At 32.6% G+C, this 27,236-nt stretch overlaps 2 protein-coding genes across 2 annotated transcripts; both read left to right on the forward strand.

The window, feature by feature from the left end:
- The first annotated feature begins 16,582 nt into the window (after positions 1 to 16,582).
- LOC114272286 (non-specific lipid transfer protein GPI-anchored 14) lies at positions 16,583 to 23,415 on the forward strand. The gene is made up of 3 exons (XM_028213951.2): positions 16,583 to 17,041; positions 17,206 to 17,301; positions 22,929 to 23,415. The coding sequence occupies exons 1-3, from the start codon at positions 16,699 to 16,701 to the stop codon at positions 23,057 to 23,059; spliced, it is 570 nt and encodes a 189-aa protein (XP_028069752.1). The 5' UTR covers positions 16,583 to 16,698; the 3' UTR covers positions 23,060 to 23,415.
- A 734-nt stretch (positions 23,416 to 24,149) lies between these two features.
- LOC145814135 (uncharacterized) lies at positions 24,150 to 26,752 on the forward strand. Its single transcript, XM_082910662.1, has 3 exons — positions 24,150 to 24,562; positions 25,239 to 25,833; positions 26,060 to 26,752. Exons 1-3 carry the CDS (start codon positions 24,150 to 24,152, stop codon positions 26,750 to 26,752), a joined length of 1,701 nt encoding a protein of 566 aa, XP_082766788.1.
- Positions 26,753 to 27,236: the final 484 nt, after the last annotated feature.

Below are 27,236 nucleotides of genomic sequence, written 5' to 3' on the forward strand. Positions count from 1 at the left end.
GCATTTCCTGGATGACGTGACTCTTGAATGTTGCTTTATCCAATGATGCAATATTATTATAAGTCAAATTACAAAAGTCAATCCGCGCAGCTCAATAGTCAAGATCATATTTAGATCTATTGAGAGCTTACTCATTTCACAACTCCAAACTCGCCAATCAAAACTACTTAGCATGCCGCTAACCATAGTGCACACATCAGTTTTTACTGCGCCAAACAAGACAACAAAACCAAGGCGACTTTGAGTTATGTTTCCTTACTTTGGCTCAATTGAGGTTTGACCTAAAGTCTCCAAGATTTTTTGCTCATCTAAAGAATATGATTACATTGTAACACTTGAACATCTATACTAAGTGTAGATCAACAAAATTAACTTCCATAAGCTAAGTCAATTTAGAGAGAGAAGAAAAAAAATTGCGCATTGGGATTAATTTGATTAGCATATTATAATATAATTTTGCCGCAAAACTATAAATTAAATAGTGACAATATTACACAAGTCGCAAGATCGAAAATCCGCTATGCTCGTAATCATCTCTTGCGCCACAAGTAACAATTATCCAAAAATTTAATTTAATTCATGCACAAAACATTAGTTTTCGAGAGTAAATCTACAAAGATTTCTCTCAACCGAACAACCTCCCACTAATTATGGCATGTCTAAAGCATGATAAAGTATTAATTCGACACAATAACATCTTAACATAAATTTACAATCAACTCCAGCTATAATTCATTTAATAATGGAATAAAACTAATCATGCTTCTTTAATCACAACATATTACAAACTCTAGGAAAAAAACAACAATATGCTGTGTTTAATATTTAGATTATGCCATAATAGAAAGTACATCACTTTTGAAATTTTTCTGAATTTTTCTGAAATTTTAAATAATTAATAGACACGCATAAAATCAGAAATAAATATTCTAGAATCTGGTAAAATGCAACAATCATACCAGTAAATAGTAAACCATTACAGTAATCTACAATAAAAATTTCAACCCTAGTAACTTAGTTATGCAACATCAGAAGCATTTTAAGGTAGAAATAATAAATTATTATTCCAGGAAAAATATTTTTTATTTTCATAAAATTTTGAAAATTTTACAGTAGATAAAAAATTTAATTGTAAGTCCAACCGTACCAACCACGCTTAAAACAAAGCTATAACGAATTACTTATGATCATTTACAATAATTCTGGATTTTTTTAAAAAAACAAACAGAGCCTTAGCAAACAGCCGCCAAGCCAACCAAGTTGGTGCGGAAAACAGCGCGGCTCGGCTCGGTGGGCTCGTGACAGTGCGGATGACGCAAGTGGTAGCACATATGACGTGCGCGTGTGTAACAACCCTCATACTGTTTACTGATTAGGGACTGATTGATTACCGATAATCACCGATTACTGCTAAACGGAACTGATGATGACTGATAACTGACTGATAATTGAACTAATTAAAGTACTGAACTGACCGACTGAAATTGGAAACTGAATTGACTGAGTATATGTTAGTTAATTGCATTCTATCTGTTTGATTGTCTGATTATCTGTTCATGTTTGTATGTTTAAACTGCTAATTGAAGGTCTTATCGGCGGCCGAATTAGAAATTGATTGATGTTTAATGATCAACATAATTTATGTGATTTTATAGTATAATTATCTGAAACTTGATTAGGTATGATTAAATTAGATTAAAATAAGCTAATTAAAGAGTTTGACGTAATTACACTTTTGCCATTGTTAGTGGGCCCTTATTATAACATGTTGGAACCTTGGTATGCTTGAATCAAACATTTTGCTCAGCTCATTCTTGCTTTTGCCGACTAGAGGGAGAGAGTTAAGGGAGAGAGTTAGATTTCACCTCTTTTGGCTTGGTTATGCTTGAAATTGAAGTGTAGATTGCTATATTGAACCTCTAGACTTGCATTCGAGGAACCTAGGTATGAATTTCATCTTTCGATTTTGTCTTTAAGTTGATTCTTGCATGGTTCATGTTAATTTGTAGAGCTAAGTCATGATTTGGTTCATTAATGGTGGATTGAAGCTCATTTCTTGCATGCATGTTAGTATTGTTGCATTTTGAGGTTGATTACATGGACATTAGTACATGCATGCTCATATTGTTGTTATAGACCATGTTTTCATCTGGTTTTGGAAAGAAATGAGCTCATTTGAGCAAGCTTTGGAGCTTCAATTTGGTTTAAAACTCATTCATGCATGTTTGAATGTTGTTCTTGAAAATGGGTTTGAATATGGTTTTAATTGACTCACCTTTGGGGCTTGAATTCATAAATTGAGCTTTGAAACTTGTTATACATTGAATTTAGTGATGTTTTCCAGAATTTGGGCCCAAGAGGTCGAGTTTGGAGTGGTAGAATGCTTGGTTTGAGCTTGGGAGGCAAATCTGGAAATTCCAGATTTGGCTTCCTCGCTCGAGCGAAGGGTTCCCCGCTCGAGCGAGCACCTTTGTCCAGGGCTCCGCTCGAGCGACCATCGAGCGACCATCGCGCGTAAAATCTCAGCATCCAGTACTTTTACTGTTTTGCAGACCGCTCGAGCGAAGGATTCCTCGCTCGAGCGAAGCCTTTGATTTTGGACTTACGCTCGAGCGGAGAAAGTCTCGCTCGAGCGAAGCTCCTATTTTCAGCAACTTTGCAAAATGTTTTCTAAGTGTATTTTTGCATCCTCATCCCATCCTAGGCATTCTTAGGCCTAGTTTAAGACATTTAGATGAGGATATCGTTGTAGAACACACCAAGGCAAATTAGGGATTAAGTTATGATATTTCCCAACTGTGTAGCTTAGTGTGTTCAACCTGTGAACTGTGTAGGGTTGGCAACTGGGGAGACACGCTCTAGCATACTGTAGCCCAGAACTCTGTGAGTAACGATTGTGTAAAGATATGTTCACAAATGATTATTTTCTGAACAACTGAACTGTACTGTTTTCTGAACTGATTACTGTTAACTGAATGAATGTATGTCCTTTATTTCTGAACTGTACTGTGGCATCCTTAGCACCTACTGTTTACTGTTACTGTTACTGTTACAGAGATCTCTGTCGGTTCCCTAGTGGAGCCACTACTGTTTACTGACTGATGGCCATCATTACTGTTCGGTCTTTTAAGACCTACTGTTACTGTTATGCTAATGGATGTACCACATATGACTGTTTACTGTACTGAACAACTGAAATACGGATTGAATTGAACTGTTTTCATTACTGTAAGGACATTCATTCTAAACCCCTTTACGCTTTATGTTATTCACTGGGCTTTAGCTCACTGCTCATATATATATGTAGGTGTTCAGGCACCAGACCGCAGCTAGAGGCGTCAGGGTTACTCCAGTCTTGTCAAGCCAGCCATTGTGCCTCACTGCGAGGTTCCGAGTTGCCATGCTATGGCTTGAGGGTGTTTTGTTTGTTCTTCCCCCTTCTGTACTGTTTTACCGTTCTGAATAGACCGAGTGTTACTGTACTGTTATCTAGGGTCGAGTCCCTAGTCTGAATGATTGTAAATATTGTGTATACTGTTCTGTACTGTTTATGTATAAATGTATGAAAAGCCTTTTTGCATACAGACTGTCACAGCTCAATGGACACTATTTATTTACTGTATTGGTTTCCGCCAGGCCCTGTACTCTGTTTTACTGTATTACTGTTCTGCAGGCCTTCGGTAATCTCGGATTACTGGCCGGTTACGGTGCTAAACCCATAGGGCCGGGTTTGGGTCGTGACAGCGTGGGAAGCGCGGATGGCGCACACGTGGGCAGCGCGTATGGCGCTTGCGCTCTGGTGGAACACGTGGCAGGCGCGCGGCAAGTGTTGGCTGCTTCAGCTGGCGCGTGAGGCACACGCACCACCTTCCAGGGTGATTTTCGGTCCAATTTTGGTATTGTCGGGCTCCATTTTCCAAAATAAAAATAATGGTGGTCTAAAAAATGACATTTAACAAACACAAATAATGGGGTATATCACACTCTCTCTAATGAGAGTGGAAGTGCAAAAACTTTACATTTCATCTTCTTCCTTAAGCTACCAAAAATTCTAAACGAACCCAAATTAGGGTTTGATTTTTCTCATCAACCGTGAGTTCAAATTTAACAAATAATATATGGTTTCGAAGGTCTCGAAATGAAGATTCTTAATATGTAAGATTTGTAGATTGAAATTATAGCATGTAAAACCATCATGCATGTAAAGTTTCGGGAATATAAAATGGGTCTCCATTTTTCTTGAAATCTAACCGTTGGATTTTCATGAAACTTTGCAGATATGTTCTACATTAAATGTACTACAACATATATAATTTTTAGGTTGATCGGAAAAAGTTCAAAAAAATATTAATTTTTCATGCATATATCATGTATATATATATAAAATTATATATATTTTTTAATGCACAAAAAACAAGCACGAAAATATCCATTTATGGCTCTAATACCAATGTAGTATATATATAATGCAGCAGGTAAAAGGATTGAAATCATACCTTATGTGATAGAATCCGAAACGAAGAACCTTGTGGGTAAATCACGTGCTTCACAACCATGAACTAAGAACACGCAGCAATGGAGTGATATCACAGTATGTGTATCACCCACTCTAATCACAGTGCAAAGGCTTGATCGATTTTCATATGGGAGAGAGTTAGAGAGAGAATGTGAAAAATGTTATGGGTAAAAAACACATAATGTATCTGATGTCCTCTAAATTTTTGATATATAAGTAGATATATAACCATATATATCCATCTATCCATATCTCCTAAGGATAGGATAGATGTGGATATATAGAGAGTTATCCTAACAAATAGAATAACCAAGAAATCAAATTCCAATTATATGGATAATTTGAATGGGCCATAGGTCATGCCACATGAGCGCCCAAATCCAAGTCCAATACCTAACTCAATTTCCAACAAATAGAAATTTGAATTTTAAATTGTTAAACAATAAATATGAATTTTAAACAAAAGATAAAAATGTAATAATTTATTAGGCTTAGTACTCATTAAGCCATCACCTCATTTGACTTAATGATTTAAGACAGATCCGAACAAAATTTATATGTTTAGAACTAAGGTGACGAACATGTGAATAATGTTCAGTTATCTGTTACTGAATTAATGCCTTTAATTTGGCATTGTGTTGTCTTTTTTTTTGGGAAAATTATACAAATAGTCCATGTACTTTACACGATGTGTTAATTTGGTCTCTGTAGTTTCAATTTACTCGATTTTGTCCCTTAATTTAATGGATTGTGTTATTTTTGTCTAATAAATAATGATTGTTAGGTTAATTTAACAGAAAGTCAAACAATGTGTCAATTTGGTCCCTGTATTTTTCACAATGTGTCAATTTAGTCCCTATAAAAATCGAAAAAATTAAAACTACAGGGACCAAATTGACACATCGTGTAAAGTACAGGGACCAAATTGACACATTATTTGACATTCCGTTAAATTAATTTAACAGTCGTTATTTATTGGACTAAAATGACACAATCCGTTAAATTAAGGGACAAAATCGAGCAAATTGAAACTACATGGACTAAATTGACACATCGTGTAAAATACAAGGACTATTTACATAATTTGCCCAATTTTTTTTTTTTTTTTTTTATCATATGTTAGGGAGTTCAGTACCATTAGGGTGAGATTTTGCCTAAAAATAGATGAAATCAAGGGTGTAAAGCTTAAGGGTTCAAAATTGGAGGGAAAAGAGAAGAGAGAGAGAGAGAAAGTGAAGAAAATCAGCTCTTTTGGACATCAAGAACTAACCTTCGCAGCCACGAATTGCACAACCGTGGTCCAACAGTTCGCGGGCCCTACCAAGAGGGTCATGACCTATAATCGTAGGTGGCCAATTTTCCGCAGAGAAAACTTCTGGATGTGGGTTTTGGTCGTGACCTAGTTATGTCCCATTGCGGGCGCGACTCACACTTTTGTAGGCGCAATCACTATGGTCGCGAGCGCGACCAAGCTAGCACAGTTTGCTGATTCTGGTCTTCTAAGGTCAAACCCAAGGCCTCTTGTGACATTTCCATCAAAATAAAGTTTTAAAAAGTCTAAAATTGTACCAACTCACCTAAGAAAAGGGAGCAAGGATCCTCTAGAGTTTTTTTTTCCTAAAGTTTCCTAGAGTGGTGTGTTGTATGGTTGAGATTTAATGACAAGTCACATCAATTTTTTAGCATTAAATCTCACACATACAACACACCACTTTAGGAAACTTTAGGAAAAAAAAACTCTAGAGGATCCTTGGTGAAGAAAAGGAAGTAGGGTTGGGTTTCGACCTGGACCGCCACAATACTTTTCTATTTGCCTCATAACTTTGGTATGTTCGAGGTCTTGTGTGAGCATTGGGGAGTGACTCCCTTTTCCTTGATTTAAATTCAATGTTACTTGCAGTGTCTTATTTTATTTTATTTTTTATTGGCAAGCTAAACAATGTATTGATGAATGAAATAGTATAAGCAACACAATGAAATGATATCAATAAATAAAGTTTCAGCTAAAAACACATCCCAACAAATAGTTTATTTTATGACAAAAATTAGTTCAACTCAAATTGCAAAATACTTAAGAAAGCAGAGGGAAATGTGCTTTTAACTTCAATTTTATGATTTTTGACTTTTAATTTACAAGAAAACTACATTAAACAGACACAACTTATATTGAATATTGTACTAAGAGCCTTGTTAACCACAAGGGATTGGCTTAGTGAGTGCAACTTGGGGCCTGTGGGTGTGCTCACTCGAGGTTTTAAATTTAACTCTCACTAGGTGCTATCAACTCTTTGGAGCCATGTCTACGAATTTTTCCTGAAATTTATCCGATCTACGTGGTGGGAAAACTTTGAGTGGATCTCGAGATTAGTCGATGTATGTATAATCTAGCCCAGACACTAAGTTATTAAAAAAAAAGGTCTTATTAATAGGTACCCTAAGGGGAATGCTGAACAAAAATATAAATAAATTTAATATTTTTCAAAAAACTAATAAAGAGTGCTGCTATTAGTACCTCACTTATTATTATTTTGGACCCCCATTTCTTTGAATCCCTACTTATAAGTTTCAAAACCCGTAAAAATTTCTTTCCTCCCCCCAAATAATACCAAAATTATCCTTCTAAAAGAATTACACCCACTAAAATGCACACCCCTAAAATCATTCTTCTCCCAAAACCCTAAAAGTTCAAATCTGAAGTTCATCGTAGAGATCTCCCTGGCGGTATCTCTCTCGCTTTCTCTTATGGCGGTATCTCTCTCACTTTTTCTCACAGTAGATCTCATAGGAAGAATGTGATTGAATTATTGTTTCAATCACATTACCCTCTTTGGTCATCATGGAGGCCAAACTACGATTCCTACTTAGGAAAAGAGTATGGTTGAGAAAATTTAAGACTAAAAAATATATATATTAGTTGGGAAGATTTATTTATAAATCCCATTTAATAGATTTATAACCCAATAAGTTCATAAAGTTTTCTAATGTTTTATTAAGTCCCATATATTTAAACTTATATTCCAATATGTGTTTTTTCCCATATTAGAATTATTATGTGGACTATTTTACCCTTATAGACTTTTATTATAATATATATATATATATATGTAACGCCTCAAAAAAAATACACAATAAAAATACACCAACCACCGCTCCTTACGGTAAACCGAAATAAATCTCCAACTCTTGCATACATAATCATAAGAGATTTACAAAATAGTCCCACATGAAAATATACATTCAACGACTTTAGTATATGAATCTATAGCATGTAAAACACCCGGTCAAGAGTAAATAAATGCCTTCAAGGGCTACAAAGTCCAAAGCTTAAGCCCGGTTACACAAAATGGTTGCTCAAACCCACACAAATATAGCTCTTGGCTTGCAAAAATATAATCACAACAAAACAAAAGCCTTGTGCTTTCAACATGCACACCCACTCTCTTAATTTGGCAGAATTACCGCATCTTTACGTGCACAAAATCCCATAGGGGTGAGCACAAAATCCAGTAGGAACTTCTTAATAAAGTATATACATTTTATACAAGTCTCATGAAATGAAATGCACATGCCTTGCTATGCTTTTAAAAGAAAGTTGCATCTTTATCTTTTAAAAGCCATCATGTACAATGAATTATTGAAATTTCAACAATTCAATAATTTTAAATCAAGTTCAAGGACGGTAAATACAACTCAGGTAATCCCTAAGTTGATGTCTGCAAGTAGGCATAACCAGCACTACCAAATCCCCAACGTGTGTTTTCGGTCTTTCACCCTGGACACTCAGACCAACTTAATCAATTTCATCTACACTCCCTATCCGGACTTACCAACGTATTTACCCCAAAAAAATTCAATGAAATCTTGTTTCACAAATATTTCCCTTTTCAATGCAGAATTTTTAATTCTCAATTCAAAATTGCAATGTCAATGCAACATATAATAATACATAGTAATATTCTTCCATTTTCAATTCTTCCACACAAATTTTCATTGTGATCACAATTCTCACTTCTCTTTCCAATGCAATTTCACAAGATAAACATATACCCATTTACATCTATTGAGGAGTAGTAGCATTTCCACATTTCATGCATTTTCATCAACCTAGTCATTTAATGACTATATCAACATTTTGAACAACAACTTCTAAACCAACTAATTCTCATGCACCATGGAATTTCTCATTTCAACATTTGTCATTCTATTAGTCAAATATCAATTTCATAACATCACCACATTTTCTCAAAATTTTCCAAATTTTTAGAGTTTCCATAAACTAGGTTTCCTCCTCATTTTGAAAGAAATCATTTCAAATAACACTTCTCTATAACAACAAAGCTCAAAATCTCAAGGGTTTTTAGACAACATTATGGAAACCCACTTTTAAAATCACCCACACCTCATGAGTCAAAAACCAAGTTCAACACCACAAGAAGGAGTCCCAATAACAACATAATTTGAAAAAAAATGTATATATAACTCAAGAAAAATCCCTACCTCAAGTTCTTAAAGGAAAAAAAGAAGAAAGCCCCAAAATGAATAGTGTTGAAACTCGAACACTACCGCACACAACGTAGCCCTCGAAGAGTTCCCCAACTTTGATAAAAGAACTAGGGTCAAAATGTTAATGAATTTGGAGAAATCAAGGATTTAGTGAGGTTTGGTGTAGGGAAAGTAGAGAGAAGGAGGAGAAATGTGTTTTTTGAGAGAGAGATGATGAAAATGTGATATACATATAGCCCAAGAAAAAGAAAAAGCAAAAATTTTCGGACTCAGCGTTCCTCCGCACGTACGACACCCATTCCTACACATGCGGTACCCCTCTTCGGCATGTGCGGCACTCACCCCCGCACGTGCGGTTCATCCTCCCGCACCTAACCTCCGCTTGTGCAATAAAAGCAGTCTTGCACCATGCGGCCCCCTTTCTGCACGTGCGGCCTAAGCCCTCGCACTTGCGGTTCTGCTCCCAGCCAAAAATTTCACCAACTCGACTCGTGACACCCCAGATCCAACCTCGCACCTTCTGAAATAAGCGAAACTTGACTCTGTATTAAAGTAAGGATGAGAATTTTAAAAAGTTTTCAAAAACGATAAACTCAAACAGTTGACAAAGCCTCAAGTTAAACTCGACACTCTAACAAGAGTAATCCCAATACAAATCAAGGAAGAACGAGGTGGGTTACGTACCCGGTCATCACAATATATATATATATATATGTATATATATTATACCATAAATATTGGAAACAAAATATAAATTATTAGGTATATTTTATATGTGGTATATATAAAATATTGTATATATAATATAGAAGAGTATTATTCTTAGTATTTTTTTTTTTTGGTCTCAATGTGACAGATTCACTTAATCAAGGATCTTTCTTCATTATTATTTTACATTAAGGTCTTACCATGGAAGAACATTTGGAAGAAAAGATTAATTGTAGACTGATAATAGAGATGATGATGGACTTGCAATAGAAATGATGGTAAATCGATGATAAACAATCATTTGTTTTTCCAGAGTTACACATAAACCGTAGTCTTTTCGTCGATTTGTGTAGCCACCAGTATTCACTACAAGAAAAATCACCTTTGGCGACTAAATTTTTAGTCGCTAAAGGTCAATTTTTAGTCGCCAAAAGTCGCCTTTTTACCTTCCCCAACTAAATTTTTTAGTCGCCGGTTTTGTCGCGAATAAACGGTCGCAGAAGGCTTTGGTGACTAAAAAGGTTTTAGTCGGCAAAAAGACAGGTCTTTAGCGACCAAAGTTTTGGTCGCCAATACTCAATTCCACTGTTTAAAATTATACATTTGGCGACTAATCTTTTAGTCGCCTATAGTTGATGGAACGCCGACCAAACTGTTTAGTCGCCAAAACAAATACTTTTGGCGACCAATAGTTTAGTCGCCAAAGGTTGTTTTGTGGAAAAAAAAAAAAGGCTAACTTTTCTAAGATTTGAACCACCAACCTTCTACTTTCTAAACCTTTAGCAACACACTCCTTCCACTATACCACTACAACTCACATGAATATATATGCAATATATATTATTTATATACTATATTGACCCGTATTAATATAAAACTATATATATAAATATAATTATTTTTATGCAATATAATTTATGTAAAAAATAAATTATTTACTAAAAAAAAATTGAAGCCACTTTTGGCGACTAAACCTGTTTTTAGTTGCCAATAATGTAATTTTGGGCTACTAAAATATTTTTTAGTCGCTAAAAAAATAAGTTCCGGTTGAAAGTAGCATTTTTGGCGACTAAACCTGTTTTTAGTCGCCAAAAACGTCCCCTTTTGGCTACTAAACTGAACTTTAGTCGCCAATTGCCTGTTTTTAGCTACTAAATTTTTTTCAGTAGCCAAAAAGCTTCACTTTCAGCGACCAAACTGTTTTTAGTTGCCAAAACACGTAGAATCGGTGACCAAACTATTTTTTAGTCACCAAAACCTATACTTTTGGCTACTAAATTATTTTAGTCGCCAAAAACCGTCACTTTTGGCTACTAAAAAACCTTTCGTCGCTAAAGCCCATACATTTGGCGACTAAATCTGTTTTTAGTCGCCAATAACTATACATTTGGCTACTAAACTCTTTTAGTCGCCAAAAGTCTTCACTTTTGGCTACTAATTCCATTTTAGTCGCCAATTGTGCTACTTTCAGCGACGAAAATTTGGTTTTTAGTCGCCAAAACTACTTTTCCTTGTAGTGATTGTATAGTTTATTCACCAATATAATATCGGCGTTGATTATGTACAATTTTTTCTAAAAATGTGTGCCAATACATATGAACTATTTGATGATTGTTTATATATTATTTGATGGTTTTTTGTATTGTTTATTACTATATTTGTTGTTTGAACAATTATTCATTAGTCGCTAAAAAAATAAGTTCCGGCTGAAAGTAGCATTTTTGGCGACTAAACCTGTTTTTAGTCGCCAAAAACGTCCCCTTTTGGCTACTAAACTGAACTTTAGTCGCCAATTGCCTGTTTTTAGCTACTAAATTTTTTTCAGTAGCCAAAAAGCTTCACTTTCAGCGACCAAGCTGTTTTTAGTCGCCAAAACATGTAGAATCGGTGACCAAACTATTTTTTAGTCGCCAAAACCTATACTTTTGGCTACTAAATTATTTTAGTCTCCAAAAACCGTCACTTTTGGCTACTAAAAAACCTTTCGTCGCTAAAACCCATACATTTGGCGACTAAATCTGTTTTTAGTCGCCAATAACTACACATTTGGTTACTAAACTCTTTTAGTCGCTAAAAGTCTTCACTTTTGGCTACTAATTCCATTTTAGTCGCCAATTGTGCTACTTTCAGCGACGAAAATTTGGTTTTTAGTCGCCAAAACTACTTTTCCTTGTAGTGATTGTATAGTTTATTCACCAATATTATATCGACGTTGATTATGTACAATTTTTTCTAAAAATGTGTGCCAATACATATGAACTATTTGATGATTGTTTATATATTATTTGATGGTTTTTTGTATTGTTTATTACTATATTTGTTGTTTGAACAATTATTCTTTGTTGCCATTAAACAATCAGAATAGTCAATTTTTTTTTTTCTTTCAATTTTTTTTTTAATGTTTTCATATTACAGGTTCACATTGGTATAATTTTTTTTTAAGACCAGTTGTATATTAATTGTAAATTGTGAACATTCACATTATATTTTGGTATGATTTTTTTTAAATATTTTTCGAAAGTTAGTTATATTTTGTTGTTTTTGTTACTATGCTTGTTGGTTAAACAATTATTATTGTTACCAATGAACAACCAAAATAGTCGATTTTTACTTTTTTTAATTTTATTTTATATTTTCACGTTACAGTGTAAATGTTCACATTGATATGAGTTTATTTTTTTTAAGGCTAGTTGTATGTTAATTGTAAATTGTGAACATTCACATTACACTTTGGTTTGAATTTTGTTTTTTCGAAAATTAATTGTATATTTGTTGTTTTTGTTACTATGCATGTTAGTTGAGTAATCATTTTTGTTACCATTGAACAATCAAATTAGTTAATTTTCACTTTTTTTTTTCAATTTTATTTTATATTTTCACGTTACAGAATAAATATTCACATTAGTATGAGTTTATTTTTTTAAAGGCTAATTGTATGTTAATTATAAACTGTGAACATTCATATTATATTTTGGTATGAATTCTGTTTTTTTGAAAGTTAGTCGTATATTTGTTGTTTACTGTAAACATTCACATTGTATTTTGATTTTCGTTCAGATTTTTTATTATGTTATTTTTAAAATTCACATTATAAAAAAGTTAAAAGTTTATAATTTGAGATTTTCTCCGTGGAATAAGTAAGAGATTTTCTTTTTAGAATGAGAGAGATTTTCTCCATGGAATAAGGCAAAGATTTTTTCTTTAGAATGATGGAGAGATTTTCTCAACGAAATGAGGGATTATTGTTATTTTTTATTGTGTATTAATTTCAAAATGGAAACATATATATGCAAAAAAATAGAAGGGTGATTTAGTCATATTACATTAAATAAAACATAATAGCATACTCAAAAAGAATATGGGTTACATAGAATAAAAACTTAGAAAGAGGATTCATAAAAAAATGACTCTTAGAACTAATATATATCAAACAATTAATAAATTAATTCTTCAATTAATTAACACACAACAAATATTAGAAAAATTTACCTATAAATCTCATTTTAAGAAATAGTGATCCGCTTAGTCCTAAGGATTTTCATATAGACCAATTAGTTCTATTGATTTTAGAAATGTAGATTTAATATATTATTTATAAATTGGATTTACTGTTACACCTTTATTTCTATTTATTTTTTTTTCCTTTTGTGCTAGAAAGATAAGATACACAATCTATAGCAATCAAATTTAGGATGCATTTTTATATGGAATCTTTTTTATTTGAAATGACTTGAAATGTGTGATTTTTCAAACATTTTACTCCAATATAATACTCTAAACTTTTCCCAAGCTTTACACTCCAATATAACATTAAAAAAAAAAAAATCCTTAGCATAACACTCTAATGTAACACACAAAAAACACTCCTTAGTGTACTTTTTAAAAATGTTGCACTCCAATTTAACACTCTAAAAAAAAGATATGAAATTCTTCAAACCATTCCAAAAAGATGTGAGATTTTTCAAACCATTCCAAAAGGCGTACAAATTTTTTTTAGCAAGTTTTGAGCAAATGTATAATTTCAAACTATGAGTGTTACGTTTGGAAAAAATACATTAAGAAATTTTTTGGTGTTTATGTGTGTCTTATATTGGAGTGTGTTACATTGGAGTGTAACGCTTGAAATTACATTAATTGGAGTGTTACGTTTAGAAAAAATATACTAAGGAGTTTTTTTGTATGTTATATTGAAGTGTTACATTGGAGTATTATGTTTGGGAAAAATACACTAAGAAGTTTTTTTTTTTTTTTTTTTTTTTATATTGGAGTATGTTACATTGGAGTGTTACGTTTGGGAAAAATACATAAGGAGTTTTTTTTTGTGTTTTATAATGGAGTGTTATGTTATTAGAATGTTATATTGGAATGTTACGTTCTTGTTCGTAATGTGTGATTTGTTTCAGAATGAGAAAAAATTCAAAACATTTATAATGTGAATTGACCAAATGTTTAATTTCATATTTGAATAAATCCACTTTTATCACAAAAAAATTAAATCCAAACATGTAAGTGACTACCCTTTTGTATAATTTCCACTTTATATGATCTTTGGGTTTAGAAAATAAAAATAAAAATAAATAGTTTACAAGATCACATTTTGAGATTTATTGGTGCTTCATCCAAAGAAAAATTTACCTATAAATCTCATATTGAAAAATGGTGACCCGATTAGTCCCAAGAGTTTTCTTCTAGACCAATCAGTCCCATTAATTTCAGAAAGATATATTTAATATATTATTTAAAAATTATATTTATGGTTATACCTTTATTTCTATTATATTTCTTTCTTTCTTTTGTCTTCTTCTTCTTCCTTTTTTTTTTTTTTTTTTTGGTTGTTTTTTTCCCCTTTAGCTAGAAAAGTAAGATACACAACTTATGAGAATCAAATTTGGAATAAATTTTTATACAGGAATCCTTTTTATTTGGAATGACTTGAAAGGTAAGATATTTCAAACATTTCAAAAGAATTACAAAAAAGACTTGAAATATGAGATTTTTCAAATATTCCAAAAGGATGTGAAATTCTTCAAATATTTCCAAAGGAGTACAAAAACTCTTTGGTAAATTTTAAACAAATGCATAATTTCAATCTGTAATACTCAAACGTAACACTCCAATGTAGCACTTCAAAAAAACTCTTTACTGTACTTTTTCCAAACTTAACACTAAAAAAAAAAAAAAAAAAAACTCCTTAGTGTAACACTCCAAAAAAACTCCTTAGTGTAACATTCTAATGTAACACAAAAAAATTTCTTACTGTACTTTTTTCAAATATAATAATCTAATATAACACTCCAAAAAAATGGTATGAGATTTTTCAAACTATTTTGAAAGGAGTATAAAAATTTCTTAATAAACTTTGGATAAATATAATTTCAAAATGTGAGTATTACATTTGGAAAAAGTACACTAAATAGTTTTTTAATGTGTTACATTAGAGTGTTACGTTTAGAATTATGTTGATTGGAGTGTTCCGTTTGAGAAAAGTACACTAAGGAGTTTTTTTTTTTTTTTTTTTTTTTGTGTTACATTAGAGTGCTATATTTATAAAAAGTTTGGAGTGTTAGATTGTTACGTTTAGGAAAAGTACACTGAGAAATTTTTTAGTGTGTTACATTGGAGTGTTACGTTATTGGAACAGTACAATAGAGTGTTACGTTCTTATTCGTAATGTGGGATTTGTTCCAGGATGAGAGAAAATCCAAAACATCTATAGTGCGTATTGCCCAAATGTGTAATTTCACATATCGAGAAACCTACTTTTATTCCTCAAAAATTAAACCTAAACGTGTAAGTGATTACTTTTTTTTTGTAATTTTCACTTTACTAGGACCTTTAGATTCATAAGAAAAAAGAGATGACTAAACAGTTCATAAGATTAAATTTTAAAATTTATTAATACTTCATCTTAAAATTTATTATATTTTTTTTTCTAACTCACAAGAAATATCAGTGTAATCTTAAAAAAAAAATACTGGTCCTGATATTGACATTGTATTAATTTAGTGGGTCTTCACTTGCTAACCTATATAAAAGGACAATTTAACAGATAAACTCTTGACATGTGAGCTATCTACAAGCACAATTATTTGAAGTTCACGGGTGCATGTATCACTTGACTTTTTTAAAATTTTATTTATTTTATATTAAATTTTATTTTTTAAATTATAACACTTTCTATTATGATTCATAATTTAAAAAAACATCATGAATGAACTTTTGTTTTATAACAATTTAAAAAATGTTATATGAAATGATTTTAATCAAATTTTCTTATCAAAATATATGCAAAAAAATTAAAATTAAAAAAATTAAAAAATGGTCCCATCTAAATTTTTTAGTGTGGATTCTAATAACTTTATGTCGGATTGTAATCCTATTTATTACATATTTGTAATAGACAGGTTTAATTACCTCATCCAACGGTGAGTGTAATAATCTTTTCTTAATATAAATAACGATAAATTTATATTCTTATTTCGTAATCATTATATTTGTAATGGATATCCTCTATTACATATATGAAATGGAAAAAAATCTAATAAAAAATATGTTTAATATTTTTGTCATGTACCATTTTTTTAGAAAAATATTATATACAAACAAATTTCTTATTAAATTTTCTTACTAGTTATATGTGTTTCACTTTAAAAAAAAAAAAAAGTGCACGAAACTCTGCTGAAGTGGGGTCTGAAAAAGGGTTGATGTATGCAGCCTTAACCTCACAAGCGGAGAGCTTGTTTTCGCGACTTGAACCCATGACCTCCAGATCACCTAGGAATAACTTTACCGTTATGCCAAGTCACCAAAAAAATATATTTATATTTACAGCATTACTCATTTTTTCATCCTCCCTCCTTGCAACATCAAATTATTAGTATATATAAGTCTAAGTAGCTAGCAAAGTGTAAAAAGCAAAGAACATCTCCTCTCTCTCTCTCTCTCCCTCTCTCTCTAAATCGAGACTGTAAATGGACTCAAAATACGAGAGATGGAGCTTAGTGGTGGTAGGCTTGTTGTTGATGATGATGGTTGGTTTTGCAGAGTCAGACTTGGCGAAAGATAGAGAAGAATGTGCAACCCAATTGGTGGGGTTGGCCACGTGTCTACCATACGTTGAAGGAAAAGCAACAGGTGCTCCTACCTTAGACTGTTGCACTGGCCTCAAACAAGTCCTCCAAAACAGCAAGAAATGCCTGTGCATCTTAGTCAAGGATCGAAACGATCCTTCCCTCGGCCTTAAAATTAATGCTACCCTTGCATTAGGCCTTCCCACTGCTTGTCACACTCCCGCTAATATTTCCCAATGCCCTGGTAATCTTCTTTCTAACTAACTATACTCTTATTTTTATTTTTTATTTTTTATTTATCCTATGTGTATATACATAACATATGAATACAACTTTTATATATGTATTTCTAAACTTGATGGTGTTTTTAGAGTTACTTCACTGCTTGACTGTGGTGATCTATTGCAGCTCTCCTCAACTTGGCACCAAACTCACCAGATGCAAAGGTATTTGAGGATTTTGTTAACAGCACCAAAGGGAGCAATAGTACCCCAGCTGCAAATGGTACCATTTATATGCACCTTATTTATATTAGATGTTAGATTTGTCTATTTATATGGGTCTAGTTAACAAATGTCCCTGATGTATCAGCAAAAGACAGAAAAAATTAAAAAACATAAGAAGTTTTTTTACGAAATTTAATATACTTTTATTAAAATCAATTAGCAGTTGACCCGTGTAATGCACGTGTTATTTTTAAAAAAAATATATATTTGATGGTACAATGTGTTATATAAAAGAATAATTTTAATTTTAATTTAAAATTAAAATATGATTTTAATTATTTATTTTGATAATATTGACGTTATCGTTCTATAAAATTGTTACTTGAATACATATATATATATATATATATTAATTTTAGATAAATTATTTGCTTAATTTTTTTTATTAGCAAAATAAGACACTTTATTGATGAAACAAGAATGAAATACATGAGCACTACAACATATAAGAGTTTTAGAGACAATATTTTGGTCTCTAAAAGTAAAAATTTTGTTGCAAAAAATATTTAGGAACCAATTTCTATCGTCATGAGGAGAGTCGTTAAAAAGTCGTCTTAAAAAGTCAAAAACATAGCTTTTAGCGACAATTTTGAAAATATCACTAATAAATAGACTTTTAGGGACAAAATAATTTGGTCCCAAAATGGTTTATTTTTTTAAACAAAAAATGTGATCCCAAAAAGATAATAATTTATCACTAATATCTAATTTTCGTTACTAAAAATATAATAACGATACTTTTCGCAATAAAAATTTTTGGTCCTTAAAAAATAATTTTATCCCTAAATTTTAGTCTCTAAAACTTTAATTTTTTTTGTAGTTGAGACAATACATCAATAAAGAAGGCCAAGAGCAAGACATCATAGTAACTCATCCTAATCCCAACTAAGTTGGCATCCAAAGGACCACACAATCATCTGTAAACTAAAACTCACGTTGGTACGACACCAAGAAGGAAAAAAACAAAAGAAACATAACAAACACAACAGCCCCAAAACCAAACTACATCCCCTGCCAACAGACCTCTCAACCCCCACCAATACATACTCGAACTAGGAGTGTAATTTTGGCTCGTGGCCCACGGGTGGCCCAAAGTCCACCCGCGATTCGAGGTGGACCCGGCCTGTTAAAGTCCGTTTAGGCCCGGACCCAAGCTCAGCCCGAGGCGTTGGGCTAGGGCTTGGGTAGGGCTGCAAATGAACGGAGTCGTTCGTGAACAGGCTCGAGCTCGGCTCGGTAAGAACTCGTTCGAACTCAGTTCGTTAATTTTTTTTTTACGTTCGAGCTCGTTAAATTTTTAATAAACAAACCCAAACATCCTTAAGCTCAGATCGTAAGCTCGGCTTGTTTAATATTAATTATTTATATACTAAATAATATAAAAATATGTATAAAAAATAAGAGAAATATGCTATTTATATATTTAAAAAATATAAATGTAAATAATAGTTAACTATAGATAGTACATTTATATAATAGTGGAAGTAGATATTATTATTTTAGTAAAATATGGACTTTTTTTTAAGTATGTTTATATATATTGTATATATAATTGTATAATCAAAGTTTTAATTGTAACTTTAGTCTCACATGCAAGTATGAATTTATAAATTTTTTAGCTCGTTAAGGTTCGTGAACAGTTTCGAGCTCGAATCGAGCCTAAGCCAACTCGACTTGAGCTCAGTTCGTTAAATTTTTATTCAGCTTGAGCTCGAGCTCGAGCTCGTTAAAATCTTAATAAATAAGTCCAAACATACTAAAGCTCGGCTCGGCTCGACTCGTTTGCAGCCCTAGGCTTGGGCCATCATTTTGCAATCCGGTCCGGCCCACTGCCCAACCCATGGACCACTCAAGGCCCGCCCAAAAGCTCGGCCCACCCGAGGCCCAGTATTATTTTTAATGAAAAATAATAAAATTTTGGTAGAAAAAATAAAAAAAAAATTAAAAATTGTTTAGGCTCTCCCAAGCCTGCCCAAAACCCGAGCCCAGGCCCAAGCCTAGAGGCCCGGCCCACTGGCCCGCCCAAAACCCGAATACCCCTGGGATTGGACCTAGTTTTCTGGCCCGTCGCCCAGCCCGATTTTTTGACGGAAGACCACAAGGCCTGACATGGGCCCGGCTCGGCCTGGCCCAGCCCAACCCGAGCCCGGATGGACCGGGTCGGGCCAAAATTACACCCCTAACTCAAACCTGGTTGGAATTATAAATAAAATCACTAACTGTGTACTGACACTCATTTGATGTTGATAACAGCCAAGTAGCCATTCTAAATTTAATTAGGTTAGAGAATTCCCAAACATTAGCTTTAGCTTCTTTGAAGACGCAATCATTTCTTAGCTTCCATATAAACCACAAGGTAACGAGAGGGACAGTCCTCCAAATCTCCTCTCTTGCTTCTTAAACTTACCACTCTCTTACCAATTCAGCACAAGCAACTGTACCAGAAATGACCCATTGCAGCCCCCACCGCTTTAAAAAGGATAACCAAACATTTCACTCAAAAGAATAATGCTCCCACCAATTCAACAGATAAGCAACTGTACTAGGAATGACCCATTGCAGCCCCACCACTTTAATAACCCATTGCAGCCCCCACCACTTTAATAAGGATACAAAACATTCCACACACAAGGATAGTGTAGCAGCACATAAAGCATTCCTCTTCTTTTTAACAAAAGTAACACAAGTTGCTTATATATTTTGATAATTTTAGTTCTATCATATTATAAAAGTATAATTACTATAGAATAATTTTGTATGATATATATTAAATTATAAAATAGTAAAAGAAATACTCGTTGTGATATTAAAAATAATAATAAATTAGAAGAAGAATTAGTAACATAAAATTAAAATTAATTCTAACTATTTAATTTTCTTTTATATTCATTTGGAAAATAAAAATATGTAGAAATAGAAATTATATAAAATTTATTAAAAAAATAAATATAAATTATGTTGTTGTTGGATTATTATATAATAATTTTACATGATATATATATATATATTAAATTATAATAATTAAATTAAAATATTAACTATATAAAAGAAATTCAACAGCGAATAACCAAAAAAGAATCACATGTCAACATCTAAATCTAAAAAGAAAAAATAATGAAAACATCTAAATGATAAGTACATCTCAGTGTGTGAAGTGGTTAATGATCTGTGATATAATGTCAAGATATAAAAGAACCTGTTGTTCAACAATTGAAAAAGTAATTCAACAGTAAACTCAAACTTTAGAGGTTCCTTGAGAATATTGTTGTCGTGCAGAGTTTTCATCTTGTGAATTATGATTATATAAAATAATGTAAGAAATGAAATATAATTTCATATATAGAATCATTATAAAATTTAAATGACAAATCCATAATATAAAATAATATAGAATTAGTATTGGGTATAAAATAATGTACAAGAAAATAAGAAAAGAAACAAAAAGGTAATTAGCATTAAAAAAAAATCATAATACTCTTGAAAGAATTAAGAAGAAAAACGTGAACACAAAATTAGTATTGAGTTTGTGAATTATCTCAATTAACGATGAAAAATAAATAGAAAAGAAATATTTGTCAAATAGAGTCCATATAAAATACATAAAATTAGTATAATTTAAACTAGGTTTGGATTTGGGTAAAACTCTATATATAATTAAAAAAATACATGTTGATGTGGCTTTCTTAAAAAAAGAAGAAGTAAGGCCATATAATTGCTCCCTAGACATGAAAAAAACACTACTTTTAATAATATATATATATATATATATGATATACCTTTTACATTTTTACATATTTTCAAAATATTTTTTACACACTTCTCAACATTAAACAAGGCCTAGGAAGGACTTATTAGCATTTGCCTTCATATATTTCGAAATGATTTAATTATCCTTTCTAAAATAATTTGTAATCACCATATAAAATATTTATTATATTTATAATTGGATAAATTACAAATACATCCCTTGAGATTTGTTTAAAATATGAATTGTCCTATGATTTAGAAAATTAAAAATAATGTCATGTCGGAATTTTCTATTTAACAAAATTAATTAAAAAAAACTAAAATTTCAACTTCTCTTTTATATAATAATTAAATTATTTGAATTATTAATTAAAATAAATTTTTGATATCATTAAAAACTGTTAATTTATTTAATGGTTTATTAATAAAATAGGTCATTTATTATGAAATTAAAAATTTTAAGGGACGGAAGGTAATTTTTAAAACTACAAACAATTTATATTTTAAGCAAAACCCAAATAATATATTTGAAATTTACTTTTTATATTAAGATTAAGGGTAAATTACAAGCACACCCACTGAGATTTATTTAAATTACAAATTACCCATGTGATTCTAGAAATTACATTATGTCCCCTGTGGTTTCTAATTTCTAATTTCATAACAAATATGTCATTTTATTAATAAATCATCAACTTAATTAACAGTTTTAAATAATATTAAAATTTTATTTCAATTAATAATTCAGTTAATTTTATTATTATATAGGTAAACAGTTAAAAATTTCATTTTTTTAATTAATTCTATTAAATAAAAAATTATGGCAGGGAGGTATTTGTAATTTTTCAAACTACAAGAGACAATTCGTATTTTAAACAAATCTCAGATGGTGTGTTTGTAATTTACCCTAAGATTAAGGGGTTGTTTGGGATAAACTAAATAAGTGCACTTTTTGACTTTTTATGAAATATGAGTTGGGTATGGGTTGAGTTTGAAGTGATGTGATAGAGAGGTGATGTGACTTAAATAAGATGATATAACTTAAATAAGATAGTGACTTTTTGACTTTTTGACTTTTTTAAGTTATCTCAAACCAAATCTAAGTATAGGTGATGGGACCACTATTGTTATTGTATTGAATTTCTCTTAGTAATTTTTTATTTTATTTTAAAGAGCAGCATACCCTACCCACACTTGGTGTTTTTTTTATTTTTTTTTAATGTTGCCACGTGAGTGGTTAGTTATTAAACGTCGTGTATTAAATTGTTGCAGTAGCGCTTCTGATATCATGTCATAACCGATTGACCTTGGTCATTCATCACATTGTTTGATTTATGACAACATTAAATGATAAGTTAAGATCTTCCCTCGTTTATGACTGAAATGAAAATTTGTATTTCATTACATGAGGCTATAACACATTATTAAAATTAAAAATCAATGAGATATAACTATTATATTAATTTAAATTTTAAAATTTTCCTCCACTATTTTTAAATTTGAAATAAAATTTTGTTATAATGTTTACATTCGCAATTATTGATTATCCAATATAATGTAATAGAAAGAATTCAACATTAACTATCATAAGAGTCATGTTGCGCATCATAAAACTAATTTAATGGTGATTGTATAATATACAATAAAATATTACAAACTAATCTAATGGTGAAAATTTTTTAACAAGATTTTTCATGATATCTACCATTATTACTATCATAAAATGTAACTTTTTAAAGTCGGATCACAAAAATTTCTTGTGAGATTATTGATTGTACTTTATTTCATGTATGTCTTTATTTATTACTGACTAACTAATTTTGTCTCATGAATATGTCATTATTCATGGACTAACTAATTTTGTGGTGTTGGTTAAAGGGAATTCCACCAGAAACGGATCAATTTCTGAGATTAAAAGCGAAGGCGAAAGGGCAAAGAGGTGGGTGGTAGTTGAGATGGTTGGTGTGGTCATAACTTGTATGATCGTTCACATCTTACCAAGCCTGTAATGTCTCCACACTGTGAGCTTGTTTGAGGTGTGCCATCTATACATTTTCCATCTTGTGCCATTACGTATACGTATGCTTTGATATCTACTGCTAAAAAAAAAAAACAAAAACTCTGATATCTGTCTCTGTCAGTGTTGCTAATTATTTAGGTCTACATTTCATGTTCGGGTGGGAAAATTATTGAATAGTCTTAAACTTTAATGTGATTTTTTACTTATGTAGTATTTTCGATCAATGAAAGATTGTAATTTGTAATATACACCAAGTGTGGGTCATCTTTTGTTTCCTAATTGGTTTAGGAGTGGCTGTATGGATGTGAGTAGCAGTAATACGGATAATATTGTACTTTTCGAATCTTTCTTGATGCATGTCATTTTCTTGTACCTTTAATTTTATGTTTTAATGAATTTTTTTTTTTGCTGATAAAAAAAAATTGGCTAACAAAGTGAGTCAACATTATTGCACTCGTAAAGTTTTCCACCATACCATTAGTTGGGAGCATCACATGAACAATATCACATGATACTTCAAGGCTGTCCAATAATTACCTATTGGAGTGTACTCTTGAGAAAATTTGTATGCATGATGTAAATATTTTAATGATGTTTATACATACAACTTTTATAATCCCTAAAATCTAGAACTGTCATGAGCGTCACAAATAATCTCATGATGCAAAAAATAAATAAGCAATATATCCGAATATATTATGCGAAACCTTTGAATGATCCAAACAATTATTGAAAATAACCTTGATGTTGGTGAATTTTTTTTCTCTCTTTTGACCTTCTTTTGTGTTGGAAAAATATATAAGCAGAAGCAAATCGGATCGTGAGCATACCTTAACTCAGTAAGAATTTAAATAATGTTCTACATGCTGTTGTAACTTAAGATTTTATTTCTCAACAGTATAACCATATCACAATGATTGAAAGAGTTCTCAATTCCACAACTCAATCTGAATAGAATTGGCAGCTTATGAAGTGAAATCATTTGTTTTAAGGGTGATTTGGGTTAAACAAATTCATTTACTTGTGAAAAGATAAAAATTGTCACGAAATGCATGGAGCCAATCAATAAAGTGATCAACATGGAGTGGAAGTGGATGATTTTCCCAGTAAGGGTGTGTGAAGAACAGATTGTTGTAGTCCAAACAAGTTCAGAAGCTTGTGTTTTTAAGATGCATTCACAACTGGCAGAGGATTTTAGCTCCAATGTTCAGGTTAATCAGGCCACGGAGGAGAACGTTAGGGAGCAGGAAGACGAGGATGACATGGATGCTAAGTCAGCTCATGAGTTGGAGCAATGTGATGTGTTGGCTAGAGGGGTTCTGACAGATGGGCAACTGAACAACATGGAGGTGGACAAAGAGGTGGTTAGGTTGAGTGGGACGATAGTTGCAGAGTTAGATGGTGTAATGGCAAAGCAGCTCATGACAGAAGCATGCCAAATAATGAAGATGGTGGGAAATCCAAATTATGGTTGTGCCGACAAGTGCCTAGAGTGTGTTGATTAAGTGTGCACACCTGGGTACATGACGAATGTAAATGGGTCTAGCTTACTTAAGCCGGGCCTAAGTTTGGAAGTGGCATTGGGCTGTAATCAGGTGTCCAATAGGTTGGTTGGGAATGGGCTCACATATCAGATTATTAGCACAACTGAATAGGCTGGGGCAGTTGGGTATGATGCTAGGGAGTCTGGTGGGTCCAAAGCCCCATTGACTAAAAGTCTGAACCTGAAAACTAATAGAAGGAATAAAGGTAAGCAAAAATGGATTAAAAAGGATAAGGGCAAGTTTCAACCCCTGAAAAAAGGATTTTTTTGATCTAGTGAAGAGATATGGAAATAAGGGAGGATCAACAAGTAAACCAGCCTCGAAACAGTTAGTTCTCAGAGGTTCGATTGCAGAAGATTCACTTTCAGCTTCCATTCAGAGTGGTAATGGTGAAGGTCTCTTGGTTCTCACTGAGGCCTAAACAACTCTACAGTTAGGAAATCTTTTGGGTCTACAGTATAATGGTAAAGAGGCTGAAGTTCTAAGCAAAATTGTGGAGCTTGAAATGAAAGATAAGGAAAGGATTGGAGGGGTGAGTGGGGCTGTTGCATAGATTGTAACGCTAAAGGGGTCTGTAAGGTGTATTATTTGTTTATTTATAAAGATATTAACATGGAATGTTAGAGGTATTGGTAGGAGTGAGAAGAAAGGAAAGATAAGGAAGATGATGAAGGAGAAAAATGAGGATATTTTGTTGTTACAAGAAACAAAGAAGGCAAACATCTTAGAACAAGAGGTTAGAGCAATGTGGGGAAGGGATAGTATTGAGTTCATAGCAGTGGGCTCAGAAGGATCAGCTGGAGGGCTCTTATGTATCTGGGATCCTCAAGTATTCCAATTGGTAGATTGCTGCAGCAATATGAGGTTTATTCTGTTGTCAGGTTTGTTGTTTAATTCCTTTGATTGTGTGCTTTTGAATATATATGCACCTAATGAAATGGGAGCTAAAAGGAAATTTTGTGATAGCCTATTGAAGCTCAAAGAGGATTTTCCTAAACCTTGGTGTTTGTGTGGGAACTTTAATAAAATCAAGTATGTTAGTGAAATGAAAGGTTGTTATAGGAGAGATAAAGAAATGGCTGATTTGAATGAGTTTATTGAGAGGTGTGAAGTGCATGACTTACCATTATTGGGTAGGAAGTACACATGGGGTAACTCAATGGAAGGGGAGAGATGGAGTAGAATTGATAGGGTGTTGGTGGACCCAAGATGGCTGGAGGTGTTTAAGCTTAAACTGTGGGGATTGCCTAGGTGTATCTCTGATCATAGTCCACTCCTTTTGGTAGAGGATGAGAGGGATTGGGGGCCCTAAGCCCTTTAGGTTTGTTAATGCTTGGTGTTTGCACCCTACTCTTTTTCCACCGGTAGAGAAATCTTGGAAGGATACTGTGGGAGTTGGTTGGGTCGGATTTATATTTCTTAGTAAATTGAAAGCTCTGAAGTAGGCCCTTAGAACATGGAATAAAGAGGTGTATGGAAATGTTTCAGTTAAATTGAAAGCACTTGAGGAGGAATTGCATCTCATTGATCTTCAGGCTGAGATTAGAGAGCTTGATCCGATTGAAAAAGTTAGAAGAAGAGCAATTAGAGAAGAGGTATGGAGGCTAAACAGGTTGGTTACTTGGATGTGGTTGCAAAACTCTAGGTTGAATTGGGCTCTGAAGGGTGACAAAAATACAAGGGTTTTCCATGTGGTGGCTAGGTCCAGACAAAGTAGAAGTGAGTTAGCATCCCTTACAGTAGGGGATTCAGTAATTGAAGATCCTGCTATGGTGAAGAAGGAGGTATATGATCATTTTAGGCAACAGTTTGCGGAGGATTGGATGGTTAGGCCCAAGTTAGGTGGTCTTTTCAAATCAGTTCAAAGCAGCTCTCAGTCTGCAATGTTAGAAGCAGAGTTTTCAGAGTCTGAAATTAAGGTAGCTATAAAGGATTGTGATGGTAATAAGGCTCCAGGTCCAGATGGATTCAACCTTCTTTGTTTCCAAAAATTCTGGAAGGTTATGAAAGGTGATCTGATCAATTTTATGAAGGATTTCCATAGGAATGACAAACTGGTGAGGGAATTGAATAGTTCCCTTATCACCGTAGTTTCTAAGAAGGAGAACCCTATGGGTCTTTTAGATTTTAGGCCTTAGATCAGTGTATAAAGTCCTAACAAAGGCACTATCAAAAGGTTAAAAGCAATGCTCCCCTCTGTGATTAGTGAAACTCAATCAGCCTTTCTTGGAGGTAGAAATATTCTTGATGGTGTTCTAATTGCTAACGAAGTGGGGGATGGGTGGATGAAGTCTAAAAAAAGGGTGTGATCATTAAACTTGACTTTGAGAAGGCCTATGATTCAATGAATTGGGGATATCTTCACTCAATGCTTTTGAATTTTGGATTTGGTTCACGTTGGACTGAATGGATCAGAGAGTGTGTTTCAACTGCTCAAATTTCAGTGCTTGTCAATGGTTCTCCCACTAATGAGTTTTGTCCTCAAAGGGGCCTTAGACAGGGTGATCCACTGTCCCCTTTCTTATTTAACTTGGTGGGTGAGGGGTTGAATTTGTTATTAACAAGGGCATATCATATGGAGGTTATTAAAGGGGTGAAAATAAGTGTTAGGGGAGTGGTGTT

This window comes from Camellia sinensis, unplaced genomic scaffold (genome assembly GCF_055761805.1).
Source record: "Camellia sinensis isolate YWXY unplaced genomic scaffold, ASM5576180v1 Unanchor1, whole genome shotgun sequence".
NCBI lineage: Eukaryota > Viridiplantae > Streptophyta > Magnoliopsida > Ericales > Theaceae > Camellia > Camellia sinensis.

Coding starts and splice junctions, on each gene's coding strand:
- LOC114272286 (XM_028213951.2), top strand. CDS start 16,699: ATGGACTCAAAATACGAGAGATGGAGCTTAGTGGTGGTAGGCTTGTTG. Junction 17,042..17,205: donor TAATATTTCCCAATGCCCTG/GTAATCTTCTTT, acceptor GATCTATTGCAG/CTCTCCTCAACTTGGCACCA. Junction 17,302..22,928: donor TAGTACCCCAGCTGCAAATG/GTACCATTTATA, acceptor TGTTGGTTAAAG/GGAATTCCACCAGAAACGGA.
- LOC145814135 (XM_082910662.1), top strand. CDS start 24,150: ATGGAGTGGAAGTGGATGATTTTCCCAGTAAGGGTGTGTGAAGAACAG. Junction 24,563..25,238: donor TGTGCCGACAAGTGCCTAGA/GTGTGTTGATTA, acceptor ATGGAATGTTAG/AGGTATTGGTAGGAGTGAGA. Junction 25,834..26,059: donor TGGACCCAAGATGGCTGGAG/GTGTTTAAGCTT, acceptor GCTCTGAAGTAG/GCCCTTAGAACATGGAATAA.